The following is a 26,277-nucleotide window of genomic DNA, read 5'->3' on the forward strand; positions in this document are numbered from 1 at the left end:
CGCATCTATAATGGATACTTACTTCCAAGTGGCCTCTTGGTTTGCGGTATATGCCTCAACTTTGAGGTCCTTGGTTCAAAGGTTGGGTATCAAGATGCATTTGTAATGGATTATAAAAAAGTGATTTTTCCCTTAAAAAAAAAAAAGCGATTTTGATACTTAATTATTGAGTAAATAGTCAATTTCCCTCAGAAATTGTAAGTTTCGTCAATTACTCTCTCGAAATTAACAAAACTTCAATCACCCTCCTGAAATTGCACAACGTTAATCAATTTACCCATCCATCAAATTTTTCTGTTAACTGTTTACGGTTATGATCAAATACCCCCCTGAAATTTTGCACTTATGTGCAAAATGCCCCCTAAATGTAAAAATTTAGATTTTTTTCTTACCAAAAATCATACATTTAGTTCTTCAAGTAGTATATTGTACCTATTGTCATAAAAATTTTATTCACAAGAAAATGAATGAATATACGCCAAAGAAATCATGGTTTTGTCATGTGGAGCCTTTTCATTCGTATTTCATATTTATCAACAAGGACCAAAATAATTTTTTTACAAAGAAGGTAAAACTAAAAATCAAACATTAAAAAGATATCAAGCTGTTGAAATAAACAAAGACAAGAATGCCATAGCAGTAGAAAATTGATATCTATCACATAACTTTGTAGTACCATGTGATTTACCGGCTTCATGCAGAAGGTCTATGACATAATCTATTTAACATGTTGCAGCTAATAGATATGATATTTCCTGCATTATAAAAATTATATCATTAATTAAGTTGCAAATTCACAAACCTAAGCTTTGTTTCTTCTTCCTTCTGCAGATATTAACCTATGAATTTTCTTTATGGACACACAATTATCAAAGACTTGTGTACTTTATGACTGCATACTCTAACATAATTACCAACTTGTGTAAAAAAAAAGTCTTCTATATATGTATATATTTAAAACACATGAGAGTAACATATCTTCCATAAAGATTTATATGACCAATAGCTGCATAAACATACATTCCATATAGATTTATATGATCAACAATTGTTAATTTGTTTGCCTTTAATATCTTTTGAGTTAAGGATAAAAATATATATAAATTTTCAAGTTTATGGGGCATTTTGCACATAAGTGCAAAATTTTAGGGGGGTATTTGATCATAACCGTAAACAGTTAACAAAAAAATTTGACGGAGGGGGTAAATTGATTAACGTTATGCAATTTCAGGGGGTAATTGAAGTTTTGTTAAATTCAGGAGGGTAATTGACGAAACCTACAATTTCAGGGGGAAATTGACTATTTACTCCTTAATTATTATAAGGTCTAATTAGTATTTTATTTTTTTCCTTACCAAAATGTCTAATTATACATATGGTAAGAAAAATTTATTAAGGGCGAATAAAGAAAAGTTATTTGATCCGTACCGCATAAAAACAACCAATAGGAACTAAACAACTAGATTTCACAATCCGCAACTCATGCTAAGATCGAATCTTAACCGTTCATTCAAATCGAGAAAACACAACTCGCCACATGACAAACCGTCAGATCCTAACAGAGAAAGCACACGGATAGTATCTGGTAACCGTTGGATCTCTTACCAACGCGCTATATATATACACCTTCACGTATTCTTCTTTCAAAGTTTAGAAAGTTTCAGCTAACGAGTTTCCTCAAGAGAAGAAGAACAAAGCAAAATTTACAGGTTCGTTTTTCTTTTTCAAAATTTCTAGGAAATTAGGGTTTATAGCTTATTTCGTTTTGAGCTTTATTTTTCGTATCAATATGAATTGTTCTTAGGTTGAGTTTCTATTTTCTTCTTCAATTTATGAAATTAGGGTTTATGAATTTGGTTTCATTGTTCGTTTTCTGATTCAATTCCAGCTATTGTTCAATTATATCTGCTATTGACAATTCACGTTGAACATAGCTATAATCAAATTATTTCTGCTATTGTTAGATTTTTCTTCTCTAGTTTATGCTATTGTTCAATTATTTCTGGCCTAGGTTTCGATAATTTGCTTGTAATTGCATACATTCATAATTGATTAAGGAGAAAAATATGATGATTTGTTTCGTTGATCTTGTGTTGTTTTGGTTTCTTATATCCATGTTATAGGAAAGAGAACTACAATTAAAATTATGATAGGGTAATTCATATTATTGCTAGGTTAATTTGCTCATTGTGATTGTCAATTATTGAAGATTAGGTTAAGCCAAGATTTTAGGGGAAAAATTTTGTGTTTTGTTTTTCTGTTTACTCATAATCTAAAAGCTGTTGTTGATTGTGCTTATGTAGATGGCACGTACCAAGCAAACTGCTCGTAAGTCTACTGGTGGAAAGGCACCTAGGAAGCAACTTGCAACCAAGGTGAGATTTTGAATCATCATATTCATAATATTGGTTGTTATTTGTGTTATGGTGATTGAATATTTGGTTAATTTTGTGTGTTTGTGTTTCCTTTAGGCTGCACGTAAGTCTGCACCCACTACTGGTGGGGTTAAGAAACCACATCGTTACCGCCCTGGAACTGTTGCTCTTCGGTGAGTTTTTGGTGAAATTTTCTCTAGGGTTATGATTCAATGTGTTCTGTTTTTGTTAGTAATTGTATTGGGTTCTGTTTCTAATGGTTGTTATATGAATTGTTGTTTTAAACAGTGAGATTAGGAAGTATCAGAAGAGTACTGAGCTCTTGATCAGGAAGCTCCCATTCCAGAGGTTGGTTCGTGAAATTGCTCAGGACTTCAAGGTAATGTGTAATTGCTGATATGCGAACTTGTGCTTTTGTTTTCATAATCAGCTTAGTTAATAGTTTTGGTAGTTTTGGTTGTTTCTGATAATTTTGGTTCTTGTTTTTGCAGACTGACCTTCGTTTCCAGAGCCATGCTGTGCTTGCATTGCAAGAGGCTGCTGAAGCATATCTTGTTGGTCTCTTTGAGGACACTAACTTGTGTGCTATCCATGCCAAGCGAGTTACTATTATGCCCAAGGACATCCAGTTGGCAAGGAGGATCCGTGGTGAGCGCGCTTAAGGAGGATGCTTTGCTTGGTGCTGTTTAGATGGGTGGCTGCTGATAGTGTTTTGTTATTGGAAATGATTTAGTTTATAGGGAATTACCGTTCATTCGTAGTTTGATTAATTGTGGTGATAGAAATATACTGCTATCTGAATTTTAGTTTTTGGGATGTAATTTGCTTGCAATGACTTTGGATCTTTTATATGTTTCTCGTTTATTTTGGGTATGCAGCCGCCTTTGGAATGTAATGGACAACTAATTGTTGCCATCTAATCTAGTATTTCTAGCTTTTGTGCATATATTCGCAATTGTGAATTAGCTACTTTCTTAAAACACGTGAATTTGCTCTGCGATGTAGCGACACTCTTCACAAATACTACTAATCTTAAAATGTTTTCGTAATGTTTAAATGATTTTGCTATAAATAGGTGATTTTGCTATAAATAGGTGATCGGATATCTCTATTTATCTTTTTATATAAAAGAGGGTAACCGTCTCTCAATTAGGAAGAAACATTTTTGTTATATTTTTTCATTTCTAAAATTCTCAATGTAGTTTTGTTGACATGCCCCTTCCGTGTCTATTATGCTATGCTCTAATATTATGTACGCCTGAATTAACTGAAATGCAATAGTTACCCTTTATCAATTATTGAGGGTTTAATACTCAGACTAACTCTAGGTACATGCAACCTTTAATGGATGTTTCATTTGTATACGTATAAGACGTATAATGTACTCAACTCTAGGTAAATGAGCCTCTGGTGGATGTCTCGTTTGCATAAATTATTTGTAAGACATGAATTGTGTACCAAAAGTTTTGTATGCAAGTTATGTTATGATTGGCTGTGAAACACATTTGTAGCTTCCCATGGAGAATGCATAGTAAGAAAATTTACTCTGAATTTGAGTTGAAGGTGTTGTCTGATTGTATGTGCCAATTTGTCGAGGCATCATAATAGTATCAAAATTTAGCCGCATATATCATATAATATATGAGTGGCAATTCAAAGTCTAGAATTGCACTCAAGATGATAAAATCACTGAGGCATCCAAACACTTGCAACATTTATGGGACAAATAATATCCATCAGTTCCTTTTGAGTTGAGTCATCGAGGCATCATAATAGTATCAAAATTTAGCCACATATATCATATAATATATGAGTAACAATTCAAAGCCTAGAATTGCACTCAAGATGATAAAATCACTTAGGCATCCAAACAATTGCAACATTTATGGCACAAATAATATCCATAAATTCCTTTCGAGTCATCGAGGCATCATAATAGTATCAAAATTTAGGCCCATATATCATATAATATGAGTGACAATTCATAGTCTAGAATTGCACAAGGCCGAGGCATCCAAACATTTTAACAGTTATGGAACAAATAATATCCATTAATTTCTTTCAGTCATCGAGGCATTTATTAATGTATAAAAATTCATATCAATATCACATTTTAGGCATCAAAAAACAAATTTGCAACATTTACGGGATAAATAATATCCATCAATTCCTTTCGGGTCATTGAGACATCATAATAGTTTCAAAGTTTATGAGTGACAATTCATAGTCTAGACTTGCACTCAAGATCATAAAATCACCAAAGCATCCCAAAATTGAATTGTTCACAGTGTTTCCTTTAGGGTCATCGAGGCATCCAAGCACTTGTAACATTTTTAAAACAAACAATATCCATTAATTTATTTTCGGTCATCGAGGCATTTATGAATGAATAAATATTCATATCAATATCACATTTAAGGCAACAAGGCATAATGTTTGCTTTAGAGTCATCGAGGCATCCAAACACTTGCAACATTTACAGGACAAATAATATCCATCAATTCCTTTCGGGTCATCGAGACATTATAATAGTATCAAAATTTACGCCCATATATCATATAATATGAGTGACAATTCATAGTCTAGAATTGCACTCAAGATGATAAAATCACAGAGGCATCCAAACAGTTAACATTTATTGGAAAAATAATATCCATCAATTCATTTCAGGTCATCGAGGCATCATAATAGTTTCAAAATTTAGCCACATATATCATATAATATATGAGTGACAATTCATATTCTAAAATTGCACTCAAGATGATAAAATCACCGAGGCACCCAAACACTTGCAACATTTATGGGACAAATAATATCCATCAGTTCCTTTCGAGTTGAGTCATGGAGGCATCATAATAGTATCAAAATTTAGCCGCATATATCATATAATATATGGGTGACAAATAATATCCATCAATTCCTTTCGAGTCATCGAGGCATCATAATAGTATCAAAATTTAGGCCCATATATCATATAATATGAGTGACAATTCATAGTCTAGAATTGCACAAGGCCGAGGCATCCAAACACTTTAACAGTTATGGAACAAATAATATCCATTAATTCCTTTCGGTCATCGAGACATTTATTAATGTATAAAAATTCATATCAATATCACATTTTAGGCATCGAGGCATAATGTTTGCTTTAGGGTCACCGATGCATCATAATACACACTTGCAACATTTACGGGACAAATAATATCCATCAATTCCTTTCGGGTCATTGAGGCATCATAATAGTTTTAAAGTTTATGAGTGACAATTCATAGTCTAGACTTGCACTCAAGATCATAAAATCACCAAAGCATCCCAATATTTACAAAATTGAATTGTTCATAGTGTTTCCTTTAGGGTCATCGAGGCATCCAAACACTTGCAACATTTTTAAAACAAACAATATCCATTAATTTCTTATGGGTCATCGAGGCATTATGAATGAATAAAAATTCATATCAATAGAACATTTAAGGCAACAAGGCATACTGTTTGCTTTAGGGTCATCGAGACATCCAAACACTTGCAACATTTACGGGAGAAATAATATCCATCAATTCCTTTCGGGTCATCGAGGCATCATAATAGTATCAAAATTTAAGCCCTATATCATATAATATGAGTGACAATTCATAGTCTAAAATTGCACTCAAGATGATAAAATCACTGAGGCATCCAAACATAACATTTATTGGAAAAATAATATCCATCAATTCCTTTCGGGTCATCGAGACATCATAATAGTTTCAAAATTTAGCCGCATATATCATATAATATATGAGTGACAATTCATATTCTAGAATTGCACTCAAGATAATAAAATCACCGAGGCATCCAAGCACTTGCAACATTTATGGGACAAATAATATCCATCAGTTCCTTTCGAGTTGAGTCATCGAGGCATCATAATAGTATCAAAATTTAGCCGCATATATCATATAATATATGAGTGACAAATAATATCCATCAATTCCTTTCGAGTCATCGAGGCATCATAATAGTATTAAAATTTAGGCCTATATATCATATAATACGAGTGACAATTCATAGTCTAGAATTGCACAAGGCTGAGGCATCCAAACACTTAACAGTTATGGGACAAATAATATCCATTAAGTCCTTTCGGTCATCGAGGCATTTATTAATGTATAAAAATTCATATCAATATCACATTTTAGGCATCGAGGCATAATGTTTGCTTTAGGGTCACAGATGCATCAAAATACACACGTGCAACATTTACGGGACAAATAATATCCATTAATTCCTTTCGGGTCATTGAGGCATCATAATAGTTTTAAAGTTTATGAATGACAATTCATAGTCTAGACTTGCACTCAAGATCATAAAATCACCAAAGCATCCCAATATATACAAAATTGAATTGTTCATAGTGTTTCCTTTAGGGTCATCCAGACATCCAAGCACTTGAACCATTTTTAAAACAAACAATATCCATTAATTTCTTTTGGGTCATCGAGACATTATCAATGAACAAAAATTCATATCAATATCACATTTAAGGCAACAAGGCATAATGTTTGCTTTAGGGTCATCGAGCCATCCAAACCCGTGCAACATTTACGGGACAAATAATATCGATCAATTCCATTCGGGTCATCGAGGCATCATAATAGTATCAAAATTTAAGCCCATATATCATATAATATGAGTGACAATTCATAGTCTAGAATTGCACTCAAGATGATAAAATCACAAAGGCATCCAAACACTTAACATTTATTGGAAAAATAATATCCATCAATTCATTTCGGGTCATCGAGGCATCATAATAGTTTCAAAATTTAGCCACATATATCATATAATATATGACTGACAATTCATATTCTAGAATTGCACTCATGATGATAAAATCGCCGAGGCACCCAAACACTTGCAACATTTATGGGACAAATAATATCCAACAGTTCCTTTCGAGTTGAGTCATCGAGGCATCATAATAGTATCAAAATTTAGCCGTATATATCATATAATATATGAGTGATAAATAATATCCATCAATTCCTTTCGCGTCATCGAGGCATCATAATAGTATCAAAATTTAGGCCCATATATCATATAATATGAGTGACAATTCATAGTCTAGAATTGCACAAGGTCGAGGCATCCAAACACTTAACAGTTATGGGACAAATAATATCCATTAAGTCCTTTCGGTCATTGAGGCATTTATTAATGTATAAAAATTCATAACAATATCACATTTTAGGCATCGAGGCATAATATTTGCTTTAGGGTCACCGATGCATCAAAATACAAACTTGCAACATTTACGGGACAAATAATATCCATCAATTCCTTTCGGGTCATTGAGACATCATAATAGTTTCAAAGTTTATGAGTGACAATTCATAGTCTAGACTTGTACTCAAGATCATAAAATCACCAAAGCATCCCAATATTTACAAAATTGAATTGTTCACAGTGTTTCCTTTAGGGTCATCGAGGCATCCAAGCACTTGTAACATTTTTAAAACAAACAATATCCATTAATTTCTTTTGGGTCATCGAGGCATTTATGAATGAATAAAAATTCATATCAATATCACATTTAAGGCAAAAAGGCATAATGTTTGCTTTAGGGTCATCGAGGCATCCAAACACTTCCAACATTTACGGGACAAATAATATCCATCAATTCCTTTCGGGTCATTGAGATATCATAATAGTATCAAAATTTAGCCGCATATATCATATAACACATGAGTGAAATTTCAAAGTCTAGAATTGCACTCAAGATGATAAAATAACCAAGGCAACCAAACATTTGCCACATTTATGGGACAAATAATATCCATCAATTTCTTTCGGGTCATCGAGGCATCATAATAGTATCAAAATTTAGCCGCATATATCATATAATATATGAGTGACAATTCAAAGTCTAGACTTGCACTCAAGATGATAAAATCGCTGAGGCATCCAAACACTTGCAACATTTATGGGACAAATATTATCCATCAATTCCTTTCGGGTCATCGAGGCATCATAATAGTATCAAAATTTAGCAGCATATATCATATAATATATGAGTGACAATTCAAAGTCTAGAATTGCACTCAAGATGATAAAATCACTGAGGCATCCAAACAATGGCAACATTTATGGGACAAATAATAATCATCAATTCATTTCGAGGCATCATAATAGTATCAAAATTTAGGCTCATATATCATATAATATGAGTGACAATTCATAGTCTAGAATTGCACAAGGCCGAGACATCCAAACACTTAACAGTTATGAGACAAATAATATCCATTAATTCCTTTCGGTCATCGAGACATTTATTAATCTATAAAAATTCATATCAATATCACATTTTAGGCATCGAGGCATAATGTTTGCTTTAGGGTCACTGATGCATCAAAATACACACTTGCAACATTTACGGGACAAATAATATCCATTAATTCCTTTCGGGTCATTGAGGCATCATAATAGTTTTAAAGTTTATGAGTGACAATTCATAGTCTAGACTTGCACTCATGATCATAAAATCACCAAAGCATCCCAACATTTACAAAATTGAATTGTTCATAGTGTTTCCTGTAGGGTCATCGAGGCATCCAAACACTTGCAACATTTTTAAAACAAACAATATCCATTAATTTCTTTTGGGTCATCGGGCATTATGAATGAATAAAAATTCATATCAATATCACATTGAAGGCAACAAGGCATAATGTTTGCTTTAGGGTCATCGAGGCATCCAAACACTTGCAACATTTACGGGACAAATAATTAATATCCATCAATTCTTTTCGGGTCATTGAAGCATCATAATAGTATCAAAATTTAGCCGCATATATCATATAATACATGAGTGAAATTTCAAAGTCTATAATTGCACTCAAGATGATAAAATCACCGAGGCATCCAAACACTTACAACATTTATGGGACAAATATTATCCATCAATTCCTTTATGGTCATCGAGGCATCATAATAGTATCAAAAATTAGGCCAATATATCATATAATATGAGTGACAATTCAATAGTCTAGAATTGCACTCAAGATGATAAAATCACTGAGGCATCCAAACACTTAACATTTATGGGACAAATAATATCCTTCAATTTCTTTCGGGTCATCGAGACATCATAATAGTATCAAAATTTAGCCGCATATATCATATAATATATGAGTGACAATTCAAAGTCTAGAATTGCACTCAAGATGATAAAATCGCCGAGGTTACCAAACACTTGCAACATTTATGGGACAAATAATATCCATCAATTCCTTTCGGGTCATCGAGGCATCATAATAGTATCAAAATTTGGCCCCATATATATATAAATATGAGTGACAATTCAAAGTCTAGAATTGCACTCAAGATGATAAAATCATTGAGGCATCCAAACACATGCAACATTTATGGGAGAAATAATATCCATCAATTCCTTTCGGGTCATCGAGGGATCATAATAGTATCAAAATTTAGGCCAATTGAACTCCATGATTAATCTGTGACTTAAGTTATTAGATCCATAAAAGGTTCTATGTGGATAGGTTTATTGTCTCAAGTTTGTGTTTGAAATGCAAGAAACGTGCAAAGTTGAATAAATTGTAAAGATATAAGAACATCAGTACTAATGATAAAAAATGCATAAAGGTGACAAGGAAATGGTATTCAAACTTGCAACAACCAATTTTGTCAACGTATGCGTTCTCTTGTAGATAAATTTACAAAACAAAAATAACTCTTTAACTTGAAGAGCCAATCACCTATTTATAGCAAAATCATGTATGACATATGTCTTTCTAACTACTGAAAACCTTCTTTTACATGTTTGCCCTTGCCTTTGAATTGAAACTCTTGATGGCTTTTACGCTTATTTGTATTTGTTGTAACCAACTCCTAAACCTCTCTTACATGCTTCTGATAAAGAAGTTTTTTTTTTTTTTTGAAAGAGATAAAGAAGTTATTTGGATGTGAATGACTTATGCATTGTTTGGGTCTGCATTTAAAGCTAAATTATCGCGTCCGTAGGCAATTTTGCCATGAAAATAGGAAGCTACAAAATATAGCATCACATTAACGCATGATCGGTGCACATTTAGACGTGAAAACAAAAACATACTCAGATACTTAAAATACCATTAAATAAGTCACCTTTTCGAGCACGGCTCTGACGATCTTCGAGAATGTCCTTTGAGTGTAAATGCCACGTTAAAACAACACCTTTATTTTTGAGTGTGCAATTTCCAAGTATATTTCAAATGCTCTTTGTTTGTCTAAACAACTGACTCGAAACTAACATGCAAATTTCACCTAGTAGTATAACAATGAGCACCACATTATTTAACATGTCCACGATATATGTGCTGATGTGAACTTTTGCATGTCTAATAGTAATAACAACCATGTGGTAAGTGAAAGTGATGAATATGTGAATGATTTATCGTATGGGAAACTAAATTGAATGAACTATGAAAAGACATTTTCTAGAAACACGATAACCCAAACATCGTTGTTTGTGGTCTTGTCCAGTGTTGCCCCTATTAATAGAAACAATATGTACCGTCAGATCGTAACTGAGAAAGCACACGGATAGTGTCTCGTAGCCGTTGGATCTCTACCGACACGCTATATATATACGCCTTCACTTCTTCGCCTTTCGAAGTTTCATATTCTTTTCTCCAAATTTCAGCTAACGAGTTTCTGAAGAGAAGAAGAAAGCGAAAATTTCCAGGTTCGTTATTTTTCTTCTGAATTTACGAAATCAGGGTTTATAGCTTTTGTGTTTTTGATCTTAAGCTTCCATTTTTGTCTGAATTTGAACTTATTTTAGATTTCGTTTTCATTTTTCATCTCCAATTTACGAAATTAGGGTTTACGAATTCGGTATACGTATCTGGTTTCATGTTTTTCTTCCTTTCTAATTCGAATGTTTATTATGTTGCATTTTATATTAGAATAAATGAATGCTATTGTTCAATATCTTTTTATCAAAATTGTTTCTGGTTTCATATATTCATGTTTGATTATGGAGGAGAAGAAACCAAAAAATTGTATTTTTGTTACATTCATCCATGTTTTAGGAAAAAGAAGTAGCAATTGAAGCTCAGTTAGGCTAATTTATCTTATTTTTAGGTTGATTTGCTTGTGATTATTTGTTGAAGATTAAGTTTTAGTTATTAGGTTAAGCTATGATTTTAGGGGAAATTGTTCTGATTATCTTGTTTGGGTTTTAAGTAGATGGCACGTACCAAGCAAACTGCTCGTAAGTCAACAGGTGGAAAGGCACCAAGGAAGCAACTTGCAACCAAGGTTTGCTTTTAGTTGATTATCATTAGAAAGACAATGATTTTAATCTGTATTAAGGCTGTTGAATCTTATGTTAATGTTATCTTGTTTTTCTGTTACCTTTAGGCTGCACGTAAGTCTGCACCAACTACTGGTGGAGTTAAGAAGCCACATCGTTACCGCCCAGGAACTGTTGCTCTTCGGTGAGTTTCTGTTGAAAATTTTCTTTTAGGGTTGTAATTCAATGTGTTCTGTTCAGTTTTGATTTCAATTTGCTTTAATTGAATTGAATTGGTTTGGTTTCTAATAATTTGTCATTTGGATTGGTATTTTAAAACAGTGAGATTAGGAAGTACCAGAAGAGTACTGAGCTCTTGATCAGGAAGCTCCCCTTCCAGAGGTTGGTTCGTGAAATTGCTCAGGACTTCAAGGTAATGTGTAGTTAAAGTGTGAGATATTGTGTATTTGTGTTCACAATCAGTTTAGTTAAGGTTGTGGTTTCTAATAATTTTGGTTTCGGTTGCAGACTGACCTTCGTTTCCAGAGTCATGCTGTGCTTGCATTGCAAGAGGCTGCTGAGGCATATCTTGTTGGTCTCTTTGAGGACACTAACTTGTGCGCTATCCATGCCAAGCGAGTTACTATTATGCCCAAGGACATCCAGTTGGCAAGGAGGATCCGTGGCGAGCGTGCCTAAGGAGGATGCTGCTTTTGGTGCTGTTTAGATGGGTGGCTGCTGATAGTGTTTTGTTATTGGAAATGATTTAGTTTATAGGGAATTACCGTTCATTCGTAGTTTGATTAATTGTGGTGATAGAAATATACTGCTATCTGAATTTTAGTTTTCGGGATGTAATTTGCTTGCAATGACTTTGGATCTTTTATATGTTCTTGTTTTTACTGGGTATGCAGCCACTCTGTATTCTATTTTGTGGACAACCTTTTGTTGCCATCTAATCTAGTATTTCTAGCTTCTGTGCATATTCTTTTGGAATTGGGAATAATTTTTTAAAACAAGTGATCTGCTTTGAAGTAGCTAAAAGCCGATCTAAAATGCTGTTTGATAAATAATTTAAATGGCTGGTTTTATAAATCTAATTGTTCGCATATTGTTATTATATTCGGTGTCCCTTTTATTTTAAATTATTAATGCATCTCAACAGCCGCGAAGAAGCATTTTTTTTGATTATTCTGTCATTTTTTTTTTTATAAATACCATTCGTAGATAGTTTTTTTGACTTGCCGTGTAAATTATGCAAAATTATTTGTATACTAAGAATATATTTAATTAAAGCATGAAAATTAGTTTTCTCGGATATTTGGTGTTAATCATATGCAATGCCATTAAACTTACGTATAATTCACCCTTACTTTCATCCCTATACTCATTATGAGTACACACAAACTTCTATTCGATGTTTCGTTCACAAATTAGGAAACGAGTTGTATGTTTATGTTTGGAAAATTCAAAACTACTGAATGTCAAGCAAAATCTCATTTGTAGCTTAATGCAGATTATGCATATGATGCAATATCAGTATGTCTTGGTCGATACAGTTTAATGGCACATGAATCCCTGGTTCGAATCCGGGTTATCACATTTTCCTTTTCTAGTGTGTATTTTATTTCAGTATATGCAGCCACGGTATATTGGACCTAACTTTGCCAGCACACATTCTCCAAATGGCGTAAAGGATAGTGGTTTGTAGCCAGGGATTAGGTTTTGGTATGGTTGCCAGCAGTTGGAAGATGAGGTAATGGTGTTGTTGATGGGGGGACATACAGGTGTTATTGTGCAAGTTGAATAAATAGCTGAACAAAAATGGAATTGCAGTGAAGGAGCTAAAATTCTGATCACGTTTGAAGGATTTAACGTGTCTAAAATGGTGGTAGAAGATGGTTTTAATGTTTTTCATGGTTTATTTTGCAGTGACGATTACTCCATGTGTGAAGCAGACGAGAGTGGATTTCACTTCTGACATTGATGTGGAATTTGTGCTTTAATTGATTGGTTAGAACATTCACAATGGAAGAGTCTTAAATAATTAAGACCTCGTACCTAATAGGTACCCCATTGTGGGAAAAAAAATTGAGGGTCTTAAAAGATGCAAGATCTAAATTAAGATCTCATTCTTAAATTGGCTCACATCACCTTTTTATTAAAATCATAATTAAAAAGTGTGTAAAAATAGATAGTGTATTAAATAAATAATATTGGTGGGACCCAATTAAACTTTTTGTTAGAGGGTCTCTATTGAAGTGGTTGAGTATCTATTAGGTACTATTATTAAAAAATTATTAAAAAATGATGTGTCAATGTGGGACCATTCAAAACTTCAAAAATGAGAGTCTCCATTGTGGATGTTCTTAGGCACAGGGGTTTGCGTTTAATTGAAATCATTTGCTATATAATAAGCACCATATTATTTAACTAGTCCAGAGGTATGTGCTGATCTAAACTTTTGCAAATAACCTAAACCGTGTGATATGTGGAAATGATGAATGAGGACATTTTTATAGAAAATCTTTGTTGTGGTGTTGCCCCATTTTTTGCCTCCAAAGTTTTCGAGTGCACACTTTCATCCTAACTGATGTCCAGTTCGACGATCATCATTCACTTTAGGATGCAACATTTGATGTAGTGGAGGTTATTTTATTTGCATTACCAATTAGTACTATTGATCTGTCAAAATCACTAACAAAAGCTGCTGATTGTTCCTTTCAATCATACACAGAGAGGGCCACAACTCCTTCATTAAATAAGGGCAGTCACACTTTGGTACTTGTGCGGTGCTAGTAATACTAGTACTAAGTTATGGCGTATGTGATTGTGTACATTATTGTAGGTTTTACTGTGTTATTATGTTCTTATTCTCAGCTCCTGTACAATTCGTTTTTTGAAGAGCCAATATTGTTGTAGTGTTGGAAGGAAAATAGTAATAGAATGATATAATAACAGCATTATGCCGCATGCAAAACCAAACATAGGCTATAAGAAGGTGCTTTAATTGTTAATTCCATTCACTTGAAGTTCAAAGTTAAAACAAATAAAATTCATGAATTCACTGGGTTTAGATACAGAATCATAGAAACTGGAGGAATTAGAATTCCTCAAAATAAGACATACTATCTACTATTTAATAACCTAAAGAAATCCTAACATCACTTCTTCCAGCATCACACTGATGAGTCAAAAGCAGCTTCTCATCCAGAACTAAAAGCAAGCATCCAGCATGCAACAACAGCAGAGTGCAGCCAAACTGCAATACAAAACACAAATTTCAATTATTCTCTTCTACAAACACATCAATATTAGAACATCAACAAAGATTAATAGATAAAGATCAAATCATAGAAGCAAACAAATACACACATGTGGCAGATCTTAAGGTTATCATGATTAAACAATGTATATGTGTATTCCTAAATCAATTTGTCATATATCCAAAAATCATTAGGATTTCCTGTTTATATGCTTAATATAGCATGCTTATATTTGAATTAAGAGAAAACATGATGTGATTAATTAATAAATTAATTCCAACAATTATTTCCTAATTCAACAAAATTCATATTTGATCAAATTGCAAAACATATCCTAAGAATTTTAAGATTTCATTGTTTATTATTATGACCATTAAACATGTCCATAATTAAAAATCAATTCCAACCATCACATCCATTGACTCCTACTTCCAAATTCAACAAAAATCAGGTTGATTTAACATGCAAAATATTATAATATCTAAAAGATGCCTTATTTTCCACATCAATCAATGATTTCAGCAACTCAGCAATTTTTTTTTTTTTTTTTTTTTTTGTAACATTCCCAGATCGGAATTGTTGAAGTCCACCTACTCTGACTAAAAATTCAGAATCTTCGAATAAAAACAAAATAAATAAATCATAAAAGGAAACACATTTTTCAACAATAACACATGCAGAGCAAAAAAAAAAGGAAAGGAGACATACCATCCTTCAAGAAACCCAACTTCTTTGTTCTGCTGAGGCTGTTGAGCATACTGTTGAGGTGGGTAACCTTGTTGAGGGTACCCTTGTTGAGGATATCCTTGAGGAGGGTACCCTTGTTGAGGGTAACCTTGTTGAGGGTACCCTGGTGGAGGATAAGCATCTTTTGGTGGATACCCTTTAATAAAAAAAAAAACACAAGATTCAATAATCAAAATCAAATTTTTGTAACAACCCATGAATCAAAAACAAGAAAAGAAAGAAACTTGAAAACAAAAGAAGAAGTGGGTTACCTTGTGGTGGTGGAACACCAACAGGAGGTTGTTGTTGATGATCGTAGTAGCTCATAATGTTGTTGATGAAACTGAAAAGTGATTATGAAAAATAAGCGATTTTTTTATGAAAGAAAGAGTGAATAGAATATTTGTGATGTGAGAGAGGAATAGGGTTTTTATAGAAGGAGATGAATATGTGAGGGGAAGTTTCTTGGTACTTTCATAAATACCTGAAACCGACTAAGGAATCGAATACGCGTTCAATATGTGTAACGATTTTTGATAAAAATTTGGAAGAGATTCTATTATTCTTTTACTTTATGATAATTATTAGGGGGTAATGTGGACATTCAACTAGGCTGGATTGGATTATCGAGCTGTTTCCCCACTAAACCCATCACTTCCTTTATTCAATTTCAAAAGCTCACTCTTCCATTAACTTTTTTGACCTCTCTTTTTTGTTTTGGTTAAAGGAACTTTTGATTCCTTAATTTTGTCATTTTTTTATGGGTTTGTCTAACATGTGCAATATTGCACATGTTAAAGTAACTAAAAGTAGTAAGTTTTTATAGAAACCAACAATTATTTAACAAAAAATTATATATTTAATAAAAAATGTTAAAGTTCCAATGCAAAATTACTATTTTAAATTTCTTAACATGTGCAAATTTGCACATAATAGAAAAACCCTTTTTTTATTTTTATTTTGATGGCCTATTTTAGATTTGTTATATTTGTTCCATTGATTTTAAGATTATTGAGTTTTTGCTCTAAAAAAAAAAAAAGATTATTGAGTTGGGGTTAGATTATCAGAGACATTATTTGTAGGGATGATGTTCGAACATCTGATTTTCCATTTCTCCTATGTGAATCTAATAACTAAACTATTTGATTAAAAAAAAAAATTCAATTTTTTGTATATACGTTGGGGGTTAGATTTTGATGATGCGGTAAGTGAGATGTTTACTTGACGTCTAAGTTAATCAACAACATTTTTTTAAGGAAAGTTAATTAATGACATGAAAATTAGTTTTTCTTAAAGGAATCATGAAAATTAGTTATTATTAGATCATAATTACTTAAATGATACATGGGTCATGCTAACAACTACTACATTCATCCCTTATTTTAAGAACTTTTTGAAAAGATCAAGGGATAAAGAAAATTGGTAGGGATAATATTAAATTTGTTTGTAATTACTACTATCTCCGTCTCATAATAGGTGTCATCTTTTTCAATACTTTTATCCCTAATTATAAAACCTTTTTGAATATTTTCTTTATTCCATTTTATAAGATCCTTTTCAAATTTCAAAGTACCACTAAATAGTTGAGAGTATAGTTGAAAAAGTAGCTTTTCATTAGCATTATAATTTAGGACAATTTTTTTTCTTCTCCAAAACAACTTATAATTTAGTAAAATTTAAGAGAAATGTAGTAACAATTATTGTAGGATAGAGTACTTTTCAAGATTTCTTTAATGAAAATAATGTCGAAGTGGACCATCTAAATAGTGGCCCCATGTGCAATTAAAGTTAGCCTAGGTCTGGACAATCGTTCCTCTTGTATCCCAAAGCCATGTTGTTGCTATTTCTATTTAAATAAGTAATTAAACTGGTCTATCGAAATTAATATTAAAGAAAATCGAATATAAAATATTAAAGAAATGTAGATTTCAAAGATTCAAACCAACACCATCAAACTAACTCAAATTTGTTTAAACATACATTTACTTACCTTTCAACATCAAATAAAGTAGGCCTAAATTTTGTTTGAAAATATCAAATTTCAAGTCTATAAAAAGTTAACACTCCCTATGTTCATAATTTTCATATATTGAAATTGATTCTTAAATTTAATGTGTTTACTTAGTATGTAGATTTTCTTAAAATTACCTTTTGTGTATTAATGCACTCTCTGGTCACAATTATAAATAAAATTTAACATTTTAGGTATTTAATAAATGATGTATATGTTATTCAAAAAATAAAATAAATGATGTATGTGGTCTATATTAAAAACCACATACATCATTTACTAAATGAAGTTAAAATGTAAATTTTTACTTATAATAATAGCCAAATGATGTATTTACTAAATTTAACTTATCATATTTTAAGGTAAATTAGTAATATTAATAATATGTGATTTCCTTGAAAGAAAATAATAAATGCATGTAATATATTTTGGGAGCTTATAATAAGAGGCAAAACCTATATTTTTTTTTTTATCTAATAGTATAGTGGTTAGAATTCTTCTTTTTTAAGGTGAATAAGTGGGGTGTTCGGGATTCGAATCTCAGCCCTGCCCCTGCATATAACAATGTATGTCCCTGCTAACCGAGCTATGCTCAGAGGGACAGGCAAAAACTACTCTTTAAGGAGGCTTATAATTAGAAACGACGTGAGTATAAGACATTTTTTCACTTATTCTTTGTCCCTTAATATAAAACTATTTTGGAAATTTTATCACCGACCTAAGAGGCAATAAACTAGGGTAGGAATAGGCTTCATGTTGATTTCATGTCTATTTCATATTCCTTTTTTTGAATTGATAAATATTACACTCACCATCCCCGTGAGCTTAGCTCAGTTGGTAGGGATATTGCATATTATATGTAGGGGTAGGGGTTCGAACCCCAGACACCCCACTTCTCCACAATTAAATTGTGTGAGCTCTAGCCACTAGGCTACTTGACAAAAAAAAAAAAGTATTACACTCAACATTTGAATTGATTTTTTCTATTAATTATGATTAATTAATGCTATTTATTCAACAAATTTGATTGATTGATACGAGTTGATTTTCCGTTACGAGCAATTACGGAAACAATAGTCAGTCCAATAGCTAATTCAACGGCCGCAATAGCTATAACAACAATTGAAAAAATATTTCCTTACAAATAGCCAATGTCGGCGAATCTTCTAATTCTCTAGTTTCAATTCGACAAGTACCAACAGGCCGAAAAAGACGAAAAAAGGCCTTGCATACTCGAGAAGTCAATAGCAACCACTCTTATTGATGTTAAAGTAAACAAAAAAAATCGATAAGTAGGCTCGCTATACGAGTTGTTTACCTTTATACGACTTCGTTAGCGCTTCAATGAAGCGGTGGACCACTTCGCCAGAAGCAAGATGAGGTCGCTCTCCTTCGCTCGTTCCGTACTTGACTTACGAGCTCGTGTAGTACTCGCCCCTATCTCTAAAGGGGCTTATGCACACTCCACTCGCTGTCTACTAAACGAGCGTTTGAGCGATCCATTTAGTGGCCAATGCATTACTAATTTCGTTACAAAAATATTCATATTTAATTACCATTGGGAAACATAATTTTTTGTCCTTTCTTATGATAAATGATTAGTGAAGTAAAAATAGTGTTCATAACACATGCAACAGAATAAAGTTTGGATCTATTTTGCGCTTAAATTATAAAATTGTAAATTAGATACAAAAAGTGTACCTTTGTATCAATTCTTGAAGCATGAAAAATTCTTCAATGATATGAAGACTCTACGTGTATCCACACCGAGACCAATTCTTACCCTCAACCTTTGAGTAGTGGAACTAGAAGAAAAAAAAACTAGAACATATTTCTTGTTGTTGTGTTGTTTTGATCAAATCACTTGAGGTCTATTTATAGTCACACACACTACTATCAAATAGAATGTGTTGACTCATCTTAGTGATTCTTTTAAATTCATATGGTCAATCATTGTAAATGCAATTAACATATGTTAATGCTAATTTACTTAAAAAAAAAGAAAAACGTGTTTGACTAATATGAAGACATTGACCATCTTTAACTTCATATAATTGTGTTTAATACACATAAAGATCATTTCCATATGTGTACACAATTGACCATATGAATAAATTAAGAATCTCCGACATACAATTTAATTTTTTTCATTTATTTCAAAAATAAATAATTATAATATGCTCACATATATTATTTGTATTATTTGTATTCTTTGTACTAGAAAAAAATACAATAATATTCCACTTAGAAAATTTATATTTTGATTAATTAAATTCTTCAATTTAATCATCAAATAAGAAAGTTATTCTTTAGTAAGAATTAGAACACTCGTTTGTGTGTGACCCTGTAGGTTCAATATTAAACTGGTAATAGATTAATCAAATTAATATATTAATCAAGGTAGGCGTCTAGTAACACTCCTTAACGTCCAGGTAGTATGAAGTATTATTTTACTTTCAAGAACCAAATAAAATGACATAATATATGTGAGCATATTATAATTATTTATTTTTGAAATAAATGAAAAAAATTAAATTGTATGTCGGAGATTCTTAATTTATTCATATGGTCAATTGTGTACACATATGGAAATGATCTTTATGTGTATTAAACACAATTATATGAAGTTAAAGATGGTCAATGTCTTCATATTAGTCAAACACGTTTTTCTTTTTTTTTAAGTAAATTAGCATTAACATATGTTAATTGCATTTACAATGATTGACCATATGAATTTAAAAGAATCACTAAGATGAGTCAACACATTCTATTTGATAGTAGTGTGTGTGACCTATAAATAGACCTCAAGTGATTTGATCAAAACAACACAACAACAAGAAATATGTTCTAGTTTTTTTTTCTTCTAGTTCCACTACTCAAAGGTTGAGGGTAAGAATTGGTCTCGGTGTGGATACACGTAGAGTCTTCATATCATTGAAGAATTTTTCATGCTTCAAGAATTGATACAAAGGTACACTTTTAGTATCTAATTTACAATTTTATAATTTAAGCGCAAAATAGATCCAAACTTTATTCTGTTGCATGTGTTATGAACACTATTTTTACTTCAATTGGTATCAGAGCCTGGTTCTTTTGCGTTTAAATTATAATTTCAGAACCTTAGCAAAGCTGAAAATTATTTTGTTTGAGTAATCATCGTTACGGCAATATGTTGATATTTTAAAATTACGAATTTGTGATGTAACGATGATTGCTAGCTTGTTATCAAATTATACATATATGAGATATGTATTTATTTATTCTTGAAATCCAACAGTACCTATACGTGTTCAATTTAGCAAGTTCACTGTATGATATATATGATATTAACAGTAAACTAAAACCAATTGGATATAACTTAGGCATTTCGTTTTTTTTTGTATATTATAATGATTTACATATGTATATATGGTATATGCGGATATTATATCTATATGAAAAAAATACATATATAATATTGATATTAGTATATCGTGTATTAATTTTGTATAAGATACAATTTTATTATATAATTAATTGTCAATAATAAGAAATGGCCTGACTACCAGGAAACTTATAATTAATAATTAATTATAATAAATGATAAAAATGTTTTATTATATATAATTAGTAGTAAAATTCAAGAGTTGATCTGACTACCAGAAAACTTGTATTTAACGACTAATTATAGCATATGATGCATATTTAAAATTAATTATATACTTAACGTCTGGACTACCCGGAGGAGTGATAGAATTAATTTATAATTTATAATAAATATATACACTAATATGATTGTCCTGACAACCAGGAACTTATATGTGGTATGATATTTATTTTTTGTATATGATACATCATGACTTAAAACTTATATATGAGAAACGACTTGACAACCAAGTGTTTTATATATTACTTTTAAGTGATCTCCCATTTTTATTTTTATTTTTAATGTTCTCACATTATAAACATTTTATATGATAAAACAGTATGTCTTCTCTTTCCCTCCGTGGAATACTTGAATCTGAAAAATTGGTTGGACCCAATTTTGATGATTGGTACCGCAACACGAGAATTGTTCTCATGCACGAAAAACTAATCGACATCATTGATAAGCCAGCTGTGACTGCACCGGTTGATCCAATCGATGTTGAATCAACCAAGACTTATGAGATGTACTTGGAGCAACGTCTCACTACTAAGTGCTATGAAATCGATGAAGATCAACAAAGTTTGGACTTTGGTTGAGGCTTCAATGGATATTAAATCTATTGGTTGTAAATGGGTTTACAAGAAAAAGATTTATAGAGATAGATCTAAAAGGTTGTGTGAACTCTCTCGGTCTATGTACATTGATACCATCTTAAGGAGGTATAACATGGAAAATTCCAAACGAGGGTATTTACCCGTAGGAATTGGAATTACTCTTAGTAGGGAGGATTGTCCGAAAACTCCCGAAGAGAGAGAACGCATGAGTAAAGTACCATATGCTAGTGCAGTGGGAGCTATCATGTACACCATGACTTGTACACGTCCTGATGTCGCTTATTCACTAGGTGTAACTAGTCGATATCAAGTAAACCCAGATGAGAAACATTGAAAAATGGTTAAGCCGTCCTTAAGTACTTAAGATGATCTAAAGATCAATTCTTCATTTATGAAGAATAGAATTAACATACATGACTGATTGGCTCTAGTGCAAGTGGGAGATTGTTGGAGATGCCCAAGATCCAATCAATTATGTAACAAATTTTAGACTTAACAAATATTCATTATCTTATTTACTGTTTAGTGAAATAGTTAATTTGATAAAGTCCTTGATTAAAACTATAGACTTGTTATCATGATAGAGATTATGATAATGAGAAACAAGTCTCTTATTATTTTTTAATCTAAATTGTTCTTGATCGTATGATTGTTGTGAATAGGACATCAATAATCTGGATAGATCAATATATATGTGATAGTCTTTATTGGATAAAGATTAATAAGTCTCATTTATTAAATTACATATATAGATGATGCATATAGAGATGTGATCATTGAACTGACTCAACTGAGAATTTATAATGGTCGATATTACCTTAAATTGTCAATAGAAAAATTCTCAAGAAAGAATGGATCCCATCTTGATTAGTCATTAATTATACAAGCATTTAATCGTATCCAATATCCTTTCAACTAGCACCCTAAGGTATTAGGTGTTCAGAATCAAAATACAATAAATAACATGTTAATTACTATGACAATCTCAGGTCAAAGAAAATTATTATATTCTTTCTTGAGAATTTTTCTATTGACAATTTAAGGTAATATCGACCATTAGAAATTCTCAGTTGAGTCAGTTCAATGATCACATCTCTATATGCATCATCTATATATGTAATTTAATAAATGAGACTTATTAATCTTTATCCAATAAAGACTATCACATATATATTGATCTATCCAGATTATTGATGTCCTATTCACAACAATCATACGATCAAGAACAATTTAGATTAAAAAATAATAAGAGACTTGTTTCTCATTATCATAATCTCTATCATGATAACAAGTCTATAGTTTTAATCAAGGACTTTATCAAATTAACTATTTCACTAAACAGTAAATAAGATAATGAATATTTGTTAAGTCTAAAATTTATTACATATTTGATTGGATCTTGGGCATCTCCAACAATTAGTTTGTTATTTCTTATTATAACTTTGTTGGAGGATCTTATAACAAGGGGTATAGTGCGTAGCTTATAAATTTATGTGACTAAAACGAAAATGTTTGTAATTTTCAATTTCTCACGAGTTTATAACATTTTTTCGCTAGCTTATAACGATATTTAGACGCCACTTCAAGTAGTTTTTGAGTTTATAGTATATCATTTTTATATCAATTTTACCCTTATTATTATTTACTAAAATCCCTTTTTTCCCTTTATAATTTAAAATAAAATAAGTGCTATGAACTAAAAAGTATTTTATATGATTATTGATTTAGAGAGCAATTAGAATAGAGAACATTTGAGAAGAAAATAATGTAGTAAAAGAATAGTTCTCATTAGAATGAATTGCATCTCTTTATAAGTCTTAAGATTCACTTGCCTCTCAATTGGAGATTAAACATTGTTATAAGAAGATAACAGAATAACTACCGCACTAACTTCCTAGTTATCTTCTGTCAAAAGAAAAAATAATTTCCAATTACCTAACACATAGTGCATAATATGAATCCACAAACTAGTAACTCTGCCATTGCTTCCATCATCCATTGTGTAGAGAATACCCACTTCAGAAGCACAAGCACCTTTTAGGCATCTAAAAATGTTCCCTTTGATATGTCCCTAAGAATCTTCTTTGCCAAAATTTAACTTGCAGCTCTCATATCCTTCATTTGAAATTCAATTTAAAGCATCACTTTTACTTTATCAAATTCCTCCTTGATGTTGCATGCAATCAACATGTCATCTATTTTGAGGATCATATAGTCTACATATTTATGCATGGTTTCATTTAGGTAACAAAACCATCATCCTCACACCTTCTAAAACCATTATTCAAAATGCAAGTGTCAAAACTTTTGTACCACTTCCTAAGGGACTGCTTGAGGTCATGAGATCTTTTCAACAAGCATATTTTGTCTTCTTCATCCTTCTTAGTAAAAAGCTCTGGTTGAGTCATATGAATTTGTTCCTCAAGCTGTCCATACAAGAAAATAGTTTTCACATCAATCAATTCCCTCACGTTATGTGAATCCTCTTGCTTTGAATCTGGAATTTCAATCCATGTAATTAACTCCCTCTTTTAGTTTGAATAATCATATGCAGCTCATATTCTTCATGCGTTTAGGCTTGTTAACTAGTAGCCAAGTACCATTTTTATGCAAGGAACTTAATTCCTCTTTCATTGATGCAATCCATTCTCGAGATTTGCTGGCATTCACAAATCCATCTTAATTTACAGGCTCATCTCCATCTATTTCTCCACTTACCACTACTTATTTCTTCTACTATAGTCAATTTTCCAGTGTAGTGTTTGAGCTAAGGGATAAGGAGGTGGAGGTCCTTAGTTTAAACCTGAATGAACTAGAAAAACTAATCTAAAACCTAATTGCAACATTTTCCATTAAAAAAAATAGTGGTGTAGTGTCATCATTTTAATCTTTATCTTTAACTTTAGCATCTAAATTTGTTGAACCATGCAATGACTCCACCTTAAATTGAACTCTCTCTTCACAATCCAATCACGGTTGATGCTAACTTGACGTTTCTTTAGAGTAGAACATTTCCGATTCTTTGAACACCACATCTTTGTTGATCAATACCTAAGTCTCCCCTTTCTCCATGCACCATATTTGTACTCTTTTACACCTTAATGATACCTCAAAAACATACAATTTCAACCCTTGATTTAAGATTGTCCGTTTTATATGTGCATATAGGGGACACAACCAAAAACTCTCATATTTTTAAGGTTTGGAGCATGACCAACCACATCTCTTCTAGTGTCTTCATACCAAATTTAGTGTAAGTGAATCTATTCATGAAATAAGAAAAAATTATTACACTGTTTCATCCCAAAAAAGAGTAGAGTTATTAGCATTTGACATCAAACATATAAATCTCTCCATGATTTTTCTGTCCATCCTCTAGTGATCAAGACAATTTTCCCGAGGAGTTCCTCTAATTTGTTTATGCCTAACTATTCCACTATCCTTGCAAATTTGATTAAACTCTCCAGCATAAGAAATACCTTGCTTCAACTATGAAAGAAACTCTTCTTTTCCCAAATATACAATGTTCAAAAAATTCAAGATCTTCAATGTTGTCCTTCCTGAAGAGCCTTTGCTTGCTCAACTCCTTCATGTCCTTCACCAACATGTGAAGCCTCATATGACGGAGACTTGTTTGAGATTGACTTGCTCTTGATATTGTATCAGAAATGCCACTAAGAGTGCTTCCTTGACCCAACAAAACTTGTCCCACATGTCTATCTTCCTAGTAGATGAACCACTCTCTTATTTGGGAACATATGAAATGTACAACGAGAATCAATAACCCATTTTTTTTTTGTTGAAAACTCGGTATCCGATCCAAGAATCGACTAATCCGAGGGGACCAATCCCACCGCCCACTTGCGGGGGCCCCGTTTAAAGCCAGAGCAAGCTCTGTATGGACTTAGCCCACCGAAATTGGCACCAGAGAGAATCGAACCTGAGACCTCTAGAGGAGCAAACTCCAAGATCCCAAGCCAACCACTAGGCCAACCCCAAATGGGTTGAATCAATAACCCATTCATGATGAGTTTTATCTTCAAGGTATACTCCTTCTTAAGATGATCCTCACAATGCCATCTTCTGACTTGGATCTTGATCTCTTTTGGCTGATCAACCTCTTATGTACAATCCTTCTACAACTTATCTCCTATTTCTTCAATTGTTTTGAGGACAATACTGTCTAAACTTCTTGTAGAGATTATACATCTCTTCCATAGATGTTCAAAAGTGCCTTAAAATCTGTTTTTCGGTGATCCTGTCATTTTGTGCCCAAGGGTAGGAGACCTGCTGGAGTCGTGTTAGGGCTGTTGTTATGTGCCCAGGTGCAAATGCGCGACCATGTCTATAAAAAGAAAATTTCAACAGAGTTTTAAGTGTGGAAAA

The 26,277-nt window shown here is 32.1% G+C and overlaps 3 protein-coding genes across 3 annotated transcripts; 2 read left to right on the forward strand and 1 right to left on the reverse strand.

The window, feature by feature from the left end:
- The first annotated feature begins 1,556 nt into the window (after window positions 1-1,556).
- Window positions 1,557-3,321, forward strand: LOC11409321 (histone H3.3). Its single transcript, XM_024781930.2, has 5 exons — window positions 1,557-1,709; window positions 2,304-2,375; window positions 2,472-2,548; window positions 2,664-2,754; window positions 2,867-3,321. The coding sequence occupies exons 2-5, from the start codon at window positions 2,304-2,306 to the stop codon at window positions 3,035-3,037; spliced, it is 411 nt and encodes a 136-aa protein (XP_024637698.2). The 5' UTR covers window positions 1,557-1,709; the 3' UTR covers window positions 3,038-3,321.
- A 7,619-nt stretch (window positions 3,322-10,940) lies between these two features.
- On the forward strand, window positions 10,941-12,629 carry LOC25493536 (histone H3.3). The gene is made up of 5 exons (XM_013602051.3): window positions 10,941-11,094; window positions 11,601-11,672; window positions 11,775-11,851; window positions 11,989-12,079; window positions 12,175-12,629. The coding sequence occupies exons 2-5, from the start codon at window positions 11,601-11,603 to the stop codon at window positions 12,343-12,345; spliced, it is 411 nt and encodes a 136-aa protein (XP_013457505.1). The 5' UTR covers window positions 10,941-11,094; the 3' UTR covers window positions 12,346-12,629.
- A 2,019-nt stretch (window positions 12,630-14,648) lies between these two features.
- Window positions 14,649-16,145, reverse strand: LOC11413404 (cysteine-rich and transmembrane domain-containing protein WIH2). Its single transcript, XM_003608488.4, has 3 exons — window positions 15,911-16,145; window positions 15,621-15,795; window positions 14,649-14,908 (listed from the first exon to the last, which is right to left on the reverse strand). The coding sequence occupies exons 1-3, from the start codon at window positions 15,963-15,965 to the stop codon at window positions 14,863-14,865; spliced, it is 276 nt and encodes a 91-aa protein (XP_003608536.1). The 5' UTR covers window positions 15,966-16,145; the 3' UTR covers window positions 14,649-14,862.
- Window positions 16,146-26,277: the final 10,132 nt, after the last annotated feature.

The sequence above is a fragment of the Medicago truncatula genome, chromosome 4 (genome assembly GCF_003473485.1).
Source record: "Medicago truncatula cultivar Jemalong A17 chromosome 4, MtrunA17r5.0-ANR, whole genome shotgun sequence".
NCBI classification, from domain to species: Eukaryota; Viridiplantae; Streptophyta; class Magnoliopsida; order Fabales; family Fabaceae; genus Medicago; species Medicago truncatula.

Bases quoted from the DNA above. Each gene is read 5' to 3' on its own strand.
- LOC11409321 (XM_024781930.2), top strand. From the start codon at position 2,304: ATGGCACGTACCAAGCAAACTGCTCGTAAGTCTACTGGTGGAAAGGCA. The intron at 2,549-2,663 runs GTGAGTTTTTGG...TGTTTTAAACAG, and splicing joins CCTGGAACTGTTGCTCTTCG to TGAGATTAGGAAGTATCAGA. The intron at 2,755-2,866 runs GTAATGTGTAAT...TTGTTTTTGCAG, and splicing joins AAATTGCTCAGGACTTCAAG to ACTGACCTTCGTTTCCAGAG.
- LOC25493536 (XM_013602051.3), top strand. From the start codon at position 11,601: ATGGCACGTACCAAGCAAACTGCTCGTAAGTCAACAGGTGGAAAGGCA. The intron at 11,852-11,988 runs GTGAGTTTCTGT...ATTTTAAAACAG, and splicing joins CCAGGAACTGTTGCTCTTCG to TGAGATTAGGAAGTACCAGA. The intron at 12,080-12,174 runs GTAATGTGTAGT...TTTCGGTTGCAG, and splicing joins AAATTGCTCAGGACTTCAAG to ACTGACCTTCGTTTCCAGAG.
- LOC11413404 (XM_003608488.4), bottom strand. From the start codon at position 15,965: ATGAGCTACTACGATCATCAACAACAACCTCCTGTTGGTGTTCCACCA. The intron at 15,796-15,910 runs GTAACCCACTTC...TTTTTATTAAAG, and splicing joins TGGTGTTCCACCACCACAAG to GGTATCCACCAAAAGATGCT. The intron at 14,909-15,620 runs GTATGTCTCCTT...TTTGTATTGCAG, and splicing joins GTTGGGTTTCTTGAAGGATG to TTTGGCTGCACTCTGCTGTT.